Source organism: Bison bison, unplaced genomic scaffold (genome assembly GCF_000754665.1).
Source record: "Bison bison bison isolate TAMUID 2011002044 unplaced genomic scaffold, Bison_UMD1.0 scf7180017864193, whole genome shotgun sequence".
Lineage (NCBI taxonomy): Eukaryota > Metazoa > Chordata > Mammalia > Artiodactyla > Bovidae > Bison > Bison bison.
The window spans coordinates 2,751,922-2,763,661 of NW_011494765.1; the positions used below are offsets into that span (position 1 = coordinate 2,751,922).

At 53.6% G+C, this 11,740-nt stretch overlaps 1 protein-coding gene across 17 annotated transcripts in view; it reads right to left on the minus strand.

Annotated features, from left to right (window-relative positions):
* Window positions 1-2,815: 2,815 nt before the first annotated feature.
* The window catches only part of MAPKAP1 (mitogen-activated protein kinase associated protein 1), a 234,120-nt gene continuing 225,195 nt past the window's right edge, over window positions 2,816-11,740 (minus strand). For all 17 annotated transcript variants that reach the window (XM_010844073.1, XM_010844067.1, XM_010844071.1 and 14 more), the window contains 2 exons: window positions 7,965-8,062; window positions 2,816-3,367 (listed from right to left, as the gene is read on the minus strand). In XM_010844073.1, the coding sequence (XP_010842375.1) occupies window positions 3,242-3,367; window positions 7,965-8,062 (224 nt within the window). In that variant the 3' untranslated portion in view covers window positions 2,816-3,241. The remainder of the gene's footprint in view (window positions 3,368-7,964; window positions 8,063-11,740) is intronic.

Below are 11,740 nucleotides of genomic sequence, written 5' to 3' on the forward strand. Positions count from 1 at the left end.
GCTGGGCCGGGTGGTGAAGCCACCGCGTCTCCTCCCGGGGACACTGGGAAGCAGGGGCTTCCTTCTCCCCTGGGAGCTGCAGCGGCTCAAGAAGCCAACCCTGTCCCGCTCAGCAGGGCTGCCAAGGGGCCTGACGAGATGGCCTGGCCTGGCGCTGTCTGCTGCCCCCCACATCTCATGTCCCCAGGTCCCCAGCCCCCTGTGGATCCCACTGCTCTTCTCTCCACTAGCACCTGCCAGGCCCAGGCTGGTCCCCACGCGGCTCGCACGGTGCTCACTGCGGGGCAGCCTGGGGGTTCACCCGCCATCCCTTGGCCTCACCGGGCTGCGAGCGTCATGATGACCAGGTCAGGTCTCTGCTCCCTTCTATCCTGAGGTCTCCCAGTCCTTCAGCTGGGGAACCGGGGACCCCAGGGGGCAGCTGGCAGGTTCGAGGGACGTGACAGCGGAGGGAAGCCCCTTCCAGTTTTTTAACCCATGGAGAGAAGACTCGGAGGGGTATCAGCGTGGTCTCCACCTAGCTGAGGGGCCTCCCAAGGCAGCGGGGACACTGGTCCCGGGGACCAGGGAGGAGAGGGGTCAGGAGGAGCCGCTGCTCCAGGTGGGGAGAGAAGCCCGGCGTGGGGTGCTGAGGAGTCCTGGGGAGGGGAGACCGAAGAGGCCACCGAGGGCAAGTGCTGACCTGAGGGCAGCGTGCTGTCTGCAGGCCGAGGACCACAGCCTGGGAGGGACCGTCCACTTGCTGCTCCAGGGAGGGGCTGGATGGAGCGTGCTCAGTGAGCCTCAGCTCAGGATTCTTGCCCAGACACAGTGCAGCTCCTGCAGGTTGTGCAGGACAGAAACCTCTGGAAGGAAGTCTGGGCTCACTGTGATTCTGAGACATTCAAGACATTCTCCAGAAGGGTCTGCAGGGACCACCTACTCCAGCACCTGCACTAACAGATGAGGAAACTGAGGCCCTAGGAGGCAGCGCCCAGCAGATCTGCAGCCCGTGGCCATGGAGGGCAGGCCCGGAGTCTCAGGGCACAGCTCCCGTTCATCCGCTTTTGTGTCCTGGATGGAAGGCGAGACCCTTCCGAGCCCCGAGTCCTCATCCCTGGAATGGTGGTGGTGACAGAACCTGCCTGAGGCTGGCTGCAGTCGCCTGGGCCTGTGCATATTCACAAGGGGCCGGCACACAGCCTGCCTGACGATGGGGGCCGCTCAGTAACCCGTGGAGGCCAGGGCTCCAGGGACCACTGCTTGGGCCTGTCAGCCATCCAGACTCGGTAAAGGCCCCGTCCCGAGTCACCATCAGGTTAGTGAGGGGCACCCTGGGGCCAGGTCAGGGGACACGCTGGAAGGCGGGGGCAGGGCCTGTTGGGTCACTTGAGTGTAACCCGGGTGTGCCAAGCTGCTTGGTAAAGCCTGGGAGACAGGTAAGAGATGCTCACAGACTTACTTTAAAATCCAGGTGTGGGCTGTGAGAGAAGCAGAGGAAAAACTGAGTTTTACCAGTCTCGGTGGACCCGGGCAGTGGTTTGTGTTTCTCTTAAATTACTCCTTCAAGTGTGTGCTGTGCCAACTGTACGGAGCTGTATTCCATGATACTAGAATGGTGTTGCTTCTGTAATGGAAGGAGGTAATGATTTCAATGTCAGCCTTGAGTGAAGAGGATCATCCTGTCTTGCTCAGGATTAAAGGAGACCCATGGAGCGTTTCAGAGCCGCTCGGTACATCAACTGTCAGCAAACGTCACCACCCAGCGTGATCCATGGTGGTCACCGTTCTTTACCAACATGTGCTCGAGACTTCAAGAATTCAAAGCAATACGCAGAAGAAGGTGTTTATGACTTTTATTTTAATATTGAATATGTCACAAGATTTAATGACCAAATTAGTCATTTATATTTTTCAAAGATATCTAAATATAAAATTGCTAAAAATTCAAATACAGATAGCAAGCTACAAATAATATTTCTTTTGTTTCTGGGGTGGGTAGCAATGGAAGACATTAGAAAAGGGTGCTTCTGTTGGCTGAACAAATATCAGAATGAAGGCGGAATTCACTAGGACGCCCCTGTGCAAATGGACCCTCGAATGTCAGAGGCTGTTTCAGCCATGTCGCTTCCTGTACGACATCTAAAAAAAAATATTTTTGAAATGCAGTTCCTCAGTGAAACCTCGGTCCCGCCACCCTGGCTGGGGACTGAGCGAACGGACGTCACCCTGGGAGGGACCACCGAGGCAGCAGGCTGGCCTGAGGGGTGGGTGTCAGCAGATGCCCGTTCCCTTGCCCCCACCCCCGGGAGTGGGGCCTCTGGCAGCAGCTCCCCCACCCCGAGGCCTCTGATGAAGTGAAAGCAGTGGCTTTCCTGCCGCTGAGACCAGGGGGCAGGCATTGTGAAGAGAGAAGAGTCTTCAGAGTCCAGGGCAAGCCCACGTGCGGGTCTGACCGTCGGCTCAAACTCAGCCTGGCTACTGAGGAAACAGCAGCTCGGCGTGACCCCCGTTTCCCCGCGCCCCGAGCTTGATGCGCAGCCCTGCCTTCCTGAAGTCAGAGGTGCTGGAGAAGCTGAGGAGAGAAGGCTTCTGAAGGGGTGGGTGGCGCAGCCCTGGACACACATCACTACGTCCCCTCCCGAACTTCAGTAAGATGCTATCCTCAGAGCAACACGCTCATTTAAACAAATGGCATAGTTAAAACTATTGACTAAACCCTAAACATTTCTTCTGAAAAATCGAGCCATAGCTTTTCCAATCTGCCTGTTCAATATGGGGAGCAGATTTTAAAGAGAATAACATAATCAATCCTGCCCCAAAGAATGGTCCGTCATACCAACCATGATAAAGAGTTTATTAAAAGGAAGAAGAAAAAAAAACAGAAATGTACACTTTTGTTCTTTGCTTGTTTTAGGAAATTTGATCAAGCTGCAAGGACACGTCTGGGCGCAGCTATGTACATCCTCGCGCGGGGCCATCAGGCAGTGAAGATGGCGGGGCCTCTCATGGCTCCGTGCTGTGTCGTCCGGCCCCGGGCACTGCTCATCGAAGCCGCTGTCACTCAGGCTTCGGTCCCGTGGAAACGTCCCCAGCTCTGTCCGAGGGGGTGCGCCCCCTTCCCCTGGAGCCCACCAGCCCTGTCCCCGTGAGCCGGGAGCCTGGCCCCCCCGAGGAACCGCAGGGCACAGGATGGGCGAGAGCCACCTGGCCCAGCAGGCAGCTCTGAGCTCCGGCAGCAGACTGAAGCTGGAGAACGCCGTCACTGCTGCCCTGATTTCTTTTCCTTCTGGAAGCTGAAGCTTGTACGTCTGTTCAGTTTTCTTTGTTTTTGAGCGAAATAGTCAGCCCGGGCAGTGCTTGCTCGCGATTCCAGTATGTAGTTAACCTAGAAAGCAAGAGGACACAGCCCAGTCACTTCCAGCCACCCTCTGCTCACCCAGGACGAGCGAGGGAAGAGCCCGGCCCTGGGCTGGGCAGCCCCTGGGTCCGGTGCTCCCCTGGGTCCGGTGCTCCCCTGAGCACAGAGTCTGGTCATCACCACGACCCTGAAGGGTGGGCTCGAAGCCCACTGCACGATGGGGAAACAGGTCTGAAGAAGACACGTGGCTGTGCAGGCCTTTGAGTCTCTGGTGCAGCTTTTCTGATTCCTGAGCCTGAGTTCCCTCCTTACCATGTGCTGCCTCCCAGAACCTCCCTGGTTCTGTCCCCGCCTGCTGTGCGGCCCTGGGCTCACACACAACTTCCCCGAGCCCCGCTTAGCTTGCCTGAAAGACAAGACATCACAGGGATGAAAACCAAACCAAAATAAGGCTCTGTGTTCAGCCTCCCAGCAGTTGGGGTACTTCCAAGCTCAAAAGCGCCCCACTAGCTGTGGCTCATTTGATAAAAAGTAAAGTGAGGCTCAGAGAAGGGGACCGAGATGCCCTGGATTACCAAGAGGTCACGGGCAAAGTTGGCACAGGCACCGTGGGAACCCTGGGCAGGGGCACAGCTGGGCTGCCTCCCAAGTGTCAACCTTGCTGCTACCCCTGAGGTCTCCTGGGCTCTTTTCAGATCCCCCCCCCATACTGGGTGGCCACTGCCACCATCACCTCTGGCACTGAGTTCCTGTCCTGTCTGAGCCTCGTCCCATGCTTGGCTCACGTTGCAGAGGGAAAATTAAGACTTGGTTCCTGACCCAAGGAGCTCACAGCCTAGTGAGTGACCAACAGAACAAGCGTGACAACAGATACAGAAGGAGCAAAAAGGAACGGGGACAGTAACTAATGGGAACATGTGGGGCAAGGGGATAAAGGAGCTGGGGTTTGAGGGATAAATAGGAGTTTGGGGTGTACAAGGGATAGGGAGAACCAGCATGCATCGAGGCACAACAGTGGGACACAGCAAGGGGGTGTTCACGGCCATTCAGAAGCTGAGGGGCCAGACACAGTGAGGCAGGGAGGAGCCAGGGAAGGGCAGCAGTGCTGTGATCAGACCTGCGCCCGGCGCGAGGGTGAGCCCCTGGCTGGGCAGGGGCACAGGGCAGCAGCAGTGACTGGAGCACTTTTCAAGGATGACCTCATTTAACCCTCACAACAGCATTAGGAGAAGAGGCTGGCAGAGGATGAGGTGGCTGAATGGCATCACCGATTCAATGAACGTGGACCTGGGCAAACTCCAGGAGATGGTGCGGGACAGGGAGGCCTGGCGTGCTGCAGTCCATGGGGCCGCGAAGAGTTGGTCATGACTTAGCAACTAAACAACAACAACGGCCTTAGGAGGAGGTGGCTGCTATTGTTATCCCCACTGTACAGAGGAGAAAACTGAGGCTCAGAATGGTAATGCCGTTTACTTGAGGTTACGGAGCTTGTAAGAGTTTGGGTTAGAACCTGAATCAGTTCTCTGGCTCCCCACCTTCTCAGAGCCCCCCATCCCCTCACCTCCTCAGACTCCCCTTGTCCTACTGCCCCAGCAGCCCTCTGGCTGGGCCTGTCTGTGAACCAACACCGTTTCTCTCCAACCTCAAAGATCTGAAAGTTAAGAAACCTGAATACTCCTGGCTAGAGAACTGAGCCACCCCTTCTGTTGATTCTACATTGGGGGCCACGTGTCCTGCCCCGAGGGGAGAGGCCTCTGCTGATCGAGGAAGAACGGAGGTGCTGGGGGTGGGGAGCAGTTCAGACGGCCTGGCTCGTGTGGGGCTGGGGCTCTGTCATGGCATCCCCTCCAAACTTTCTGCTCTGATAGTCGCCAGCAGCAGGCGTTAAGGGCTGGTGTCTGAGTACAGAAGGCTTGACACGCTCGGCCCGCTGCCTCGCCAAGTTACCAGCTGAGAGCAATAAATCATGAGGCCGGCAGGGCCGGGTGATGACGTGGGACACCACAGACGATGCATGGAAAGAAGGGGCTTTATCATGCTTAATAAGAGCAATCTTTGGATTCAGTTGTTTGCACAATCAGCCAGCCTACTGTTTTCAGTGTATTTTTGGCACATGTAACTTGACAAGAGCATTTAAAAATGATCCTTAACAGGCCAAGTATTTCCTAAATTTATTATCTTCAATGCTTTGTGATAATCACATAGATAATTTTAATGGAAGATTAATGTAATAATCAAAAGATAAAAACGCCCTTTGGTCTGCCATTAGCTGGTTAATATGCTGTGGCTTAAAACTTGCACAATTTTATGCACTATAGAGTGTTTCACTTTCAATGCATTTTACAGCTTAAGGCATAAAAATATAGGGAGTTTTCATGGTCAATAAAGTCACAGCCTCCATCACTCGATCATGAGAAGAACCCAACCTGAAGAGACCAATGATTCCTCTGAGATTCATCTCGAAGCCTGCAGAATTAGGGACCACACGTGGCTTAGCTCAACTCTATCTCAGGTGGGGTGGGGGTGGGGGAGTCTGGGACTGCTCAGCTGTGCGCTACCTCTGTGCACTCTGGAGCCTTGGGCCTCTATATTTTCATCTATAAAGTGGGGGTAATAGTGTCCACAGGCTTCCCAGGTGGCACAGTGGTAAAGAATCCACCTGCCAATGCAGGAGACACAAGAGACACAGGTTCGATCCCTGGGTCAGGACGATCCCCTGGAGTAGGAAATGGCAACCCACTCCAGTATTTTTGTTTGGGAAACCCCATGGACAGAGAAGCCTGGCAGGTTAGAGTGCATGAGGCTGCAAAGAGTCCGACACAACTGAGCTCACACACATACACAATAATGTCTACATGGGGCAGGGCAGTTGTGAGAATGAAATGAGATCATGTACATCAAAGGTCTTGTAGACAGTTGGTGCTCAATAAATGGGTCCCATGGGGAAAAAGACAATGAGATAAAAATAATTTGATGGCAAGTTGCCTATTTGTAATGGTCTGACATCAGCCTCTCATCCTTGTTTCCTCCTTTCAGTTTCAGTCTAAAGCTCTTGTTTTCTGTGAAACTCCTTAGTTCTAGAACCACCACATACACTACTGGTGTCTATGACCAACTTGAGAAGAACCTCTGACGGAAGCATTTCCACCAAGTGGGGCCACAGTCACTGAGTATCGGTGCAAAGCCCCACGAAAACACTGGCAGTGGCAGATCAGGATAAGTATTTAAATTGCTTTAGAAATCGGAGATTGGAGATGTGAAGTTTAATCTTCCATCAGGATCGCGACCATTAGCTTCTCTAAGTAAATCAGGCTGGGACTCTCCTGGAGACTCGAGCACGATGCAATATTTCTACAAGCATTTTCATATGAAAACAGACAATTTAGGGAAGGCGCTAGGCCTCGGGGATTTTGCAGAAAAGCATCTGCTTCCAGGGAGCATTTGGTCCTGGAAAATGATTTCTCTGCACTTGTTCTTCCGCAGTCTCGCACTGAAGTCATAAACCTGTGTTTCTGTCATCAATCTGCTGTTGTGAAAATTAGTTTGATGTCAAATACAGGATTATAATTTTACTAGAATCCTTCTCAAGTCTTGAATATTTTAATGTTGGCTATAAAAAAAAAGGCCAGCCCTGACGGGGTAATGGGAGTATTTCTCTACCTGGCCCCTGAGTGTGGCATGAGCTCCCTGGGTGGCCTGGGGACGTGGGCAGGTAACTCTTAGATCACTGGTTTCAAGCACTCCAGGCAGGCACCGCCCGCTGGCTGTTCTGATGGGCTCTGACCTGGGGTAGTCTACAAATCCTCTGCTTTCCATCCAACTGGTTACAATACTCTTGTCTCGGCTCTAAATTCTCCTCCTGGCAGCTTTATCCTTTTAATTCTCATCTACCACTTTTGAAAATCTTTTGTAAACTCAAAATGTTTCTGTGAAACAATTCATTTCACCGAAATCTGTTTAATTCCTGAATGCCATGCACACCTGGGGCCTTAGGAGCACAGGTTCTAGAATCCCCCAAACCTGGGGTCAGGCTGCGGTTCTGCCAAGTCCCAATCCTGGCTGAGTGTTTTCCCCTGAGCCTCGGTTTTCATCTAGGGAATGGGAATGATTTTATATCACTACCTCACCGAGGTGTGAAGGCTCCTTGAGAGGGAACAGGTCAAGTGCCTGGCTCAGATCCTGCACTTTGGACCCTTCAGTAGATCTTAGTACTTGTACTACTATTATTAATACTTGATGATGTCTACTCTTAAAAGGAAAATGAATGATCACTTAGCTAGGTAGGCTCACCGCATCTCATTTAATATTCTCTCTAGCAGCCCTTTGGTGGGGTGGAGCAGGGTAGCTAACATGATCCCCATTTTACAGGAGGAGAAACAGAGGCCCAGAGAGGTGATATGACTGGCCAGAGTCACACACTGGAGGGGTGGGAGCCCCTCAGCGCAGAGCAGCTGACTTATGACGTGGCCCAGGCCTGGGTGCGCAACAGCCGGGCGACCTGTAGCCAGCGCAGCGTCTCTGCAGAACTGGCCCGGGAGCCTCATCAGTGCTGTGGGACGGGGGTGCGAGGGGGGGAGCGTGCAGCCCTGCACACCCCGGGCCTGGGCCAAGAAGGAACACTCACCTTGAGCACGATTTCATTGACGGTAGCGGCGTCAGATTCGAAGTAGAGGTGTTTATAGTCGTGATTGCTTAGATACGTGAGTTTAAATATTGCGTGGCCTGCAGGGAGAGAGAAAAGGTGGAGTGAGGGGCTCTGGCAGATCACCTCGGGGGTGGCCCCCCAGATTCTCCTTTCATCGTCCAGTTCCTGGGACAGCAGGTGGAGGCTGCCCAGCAGCCACTCTTCCTGGAGCGGTTCACCTCGTCATCAGAGGCTGAGGGGTGGGGGGAGAGTCAGGTCCCGCTCCATGGCAGAGAGGGTGGGTGCAAGGTTCTATGGAACTACTCCAACACGATCATCATATGGAAATGGTGGTATTTTTTAAGGCAGAAGGCCAATTAACTCCAAATTATTCCTCTAAAAATAAAATAACTGTGCTTAAAGTCAAATAAATGAGCAACAGGAAGGGGAAAGGCCGATAGTAACGCGATTACGAGGGTCTCCAGGGCTGGCTCCTGAGGGCGGGGAGTCCGGGTCGTGTGACCCCTCCCGTGTGGAGGCTGCTCCCAAGGCCTCTGGTCATTTCCTGGGAGGATGGGTGGGCTGGGGGTAGAGGAGCACACAGAGAGGCTGCTCTGAAAGCTGCCGCCTCACACAGCAGACTGACCTTGGGAGGCCGGATCCTCTGAACACTCGAACCCCCAGAGATCTGAATTCTTCCGCACCCCTTTCCTACCACCCTCAGGGTAACCCTGTCATTGCTGGGACTGCTTCCTGGTCTGGCCTCATCGCACTCCAACACCCTCTGGTGCCACAGACCAGCCCGGGGCACCGCACACACCCACCTGTCCACACCGGGGATGTCCTCGCTTGTTAACTTGTCTCTAAAAGACTTGCCCATACTGGCCCTCCAGCTCAACCCGCACCTCCATGGGACACATTCCTAGACGTCTTCCCACACAGTGCTCGGCTGTCAGAGAAGCCCGCCTATGTGTCACACCACCTGCAGCCGTGTCCACACCCCCGTGGCTGTCCTTGGGGCCAGACGTGCCAATCAGATTCCCTCCTCCAGGCGCCTGCCTGTGTCAGCCCCACGTGACACTCTCCCTGGCCATCAGGGCACGCCGTCCTTGGGTTCTGGGAGACCCCTGTGGCCCTCCCAGAAAGTCCTCTTTCTCCTTGAGCTGTTCTGAAGTGGGTTTCCGCTTCTGGCAACCAAAGGAGCATTGCTCCAGAGAGATGTGCAGTCACAGCTCAGCAAACATTCCCAGACCAAGGGGCAGCTGGTGACACCTCGATCCCAGAGGCCTCCTGCTAACCAGCCTCAGAAACAACGCTCCCCCCGTCTGCTCTGCAGACTTTGGTGCTCCTGAGACTAAGATTCAGCATATCCTATTAGGCGTTCTCATCCGTTGTCCTTTTAATTGAAGCAGTGGCTGGTCATAGTTATTAATTAATAATATATCACCCATATTACTGTAAGTTCACCTCTTTCCCGGAGAAACCTTCTTGGAAACTTTATTTACAGTAGCTAATTCTTCAGATCTCCCCAAATAAACTGATATATGCTGAATGTCTGGGGCCAGAAAAGTGAAAGTGCCGGTATTTTATCCTGGAAACATCATGGTGATATACTCACCGTGACTATAAATTCAATATTGAAAAACCTAGCTAATAATTTCTGAAAAACCTCGCTTTCGGTCACTTGACAAATGTAGCCTGGTTCTCAATCGTGGTACTGAAATGTTAGAATTCTTAGCTGAAAGTTCATCATTTTGTGAATGTATAAATTACCTGTTTCTGAGAAGTGGATCTCATGTTAAGAGGGTGTATCTGTATGTCAGGGTGCGCACGTGTGTATTCCTGATCTCACAGGATTCAGCTCGGAACCATCTGAGTCTCGGTGGTGATACGGCCATGTTAGAACAATGCGGATCTCTCTGATGGCCATGCTGTGACCGAGCAGAGATGTCTATGAAGGTCACAGGGCTGTGAAGGACAAACAGAGACGCCCCCTCCAGGAGGCCTTGCTGCTGACACCTGGCCATGACAGACACAGACTCCAGCGCCTGGGGCTGCAAAGAACCAGAAGGTCTTAGGGAGACCCGTGGACCCGGAGCTTCGGGGTTCACTGACCACTCTGATAAGTGATCTCACGGACTGTCTATCCCACCTGCTCCCACTCGTCACTGACAAAACAAAACCAACACCTCCAGTCACTAGAGCGTGTTTTGCCTGAACAACTGAGACACCATTAAAAACCTGTCTGGCAGGCGCTCTTCAGGAAGAGCCAGACCCACACACGGCACATGTGACACGCGGTCTGCAGGGGCCTCGGGCCTCTGATGGAAGCCTCCACACTGTCCCCTGGGATCATATGGGCTCACGGAAAGAGGCCTGTGGTTCACCTACACACCAGTCACAGGGCAAAAGCAAACTATCGTCCCATGGCAAGTCTCTGGGATGGGAGCATATTTGGGTCAGGAGGCTACAAACGTGCTGAGATCGGAGGCTGTGAGCGTCCCTTGTCTGTCCCCAGTGCTCTTTCCAGACCCCCAAGGAAGAGGGAAGCAAGCAGGAGTGATGAAGAGTGCACCCCACGTGGCTGAAGCCTCGGACTTTCCAGGAAAACATTCCCATCACCGAGGGAGGAGGATACAGAGAACGCTATCTGGGGAGCCCGCATCAGAATTCAAGTCGGCCCTCAAGGGACTCTTACAGAGCCAACAACTGCGTTAGGGGGTTGGGGGACGTCCCCGCAGACAGCCCCTTCCTGCTCAGTGGGAGGACTCGGGGGGCGGCGAGCTCGAGTTAACCTGGAATCACGCTGTCAGCCCTGTTGGAGCCCTGGAGCATGTGGTCGAGGCGTTCCATGAGAGTTTTCACTCTGTGGCTCTTCCCTTTGCTCCAGGGATCCCTGTGCTGCTGGGTGGCCAGAAGGGCAGGTTGACTCACTCAGATCCTGCCAGGAGCGCAGGCGAGTGCCCGGGCCAGAGGGATGGACACCAGGAACACTGAGAGACAAGGACGATGAGCAGGATTAGGAAGGGGATCACAGGGAGATGGCAGGGAGACCCCAGGGGAGCGGGCTGGCCTGGAGGCAGAAGGGCCATCAGAGGCAGTTTCCTACAGAAGCTGACGCCTGTCTGAGTCGTCCTAGAGGAGGAAGGGGGGTCAGCTGGGTAGAGGTGGAGTGGAGAAGGATTTAACAGGGTAAGGACAGAGCAACCTACAGGACAAAAGGCAGCAGGCCTTCCAGATGGCGCTCCGAGCAGTGGACAGGCAGGAGGTGATGGGACACAGGGCAGACTGAAGGGCTGGGGAGGGAGCCACTAGTGGGCTCTAAGTTGGGCAGTAAATGGTCAAATTGTGCTTTGGGGCATTCACCCTGACTCCCCAGGGCCTAGAGGCTGGGGGACCAACTGCCACAGTCCTCTAGGTAGGAGCATACTCACTCGGTTTTGAGCTGGACGGGGGCAAAAAGGATGCTGAGAAAGGGATCAACTTGAGAACCGTAGAGAAGGAACTGTGGCAGGACTTGGAAATGCTTTTACAATAGAATAGTTAATAAGCAGAATTCACACTTGTATAATTTCACCCAATCCAAAGCCCACAGATTAAAGTGAAACAAGTTAACTGACCTAGTTCTGGAAATGAATCTATCAGTAACCATGAGCAGTTTATGCTGCGTGGTAAATTTCCACCAGTGCTGTCTGGGTAGATGGAATCACTGGCATTTCAACACCGACTGAACAGAACAGAGACACAAAGTGACAGAAGTCTGTTACCAAACCCTC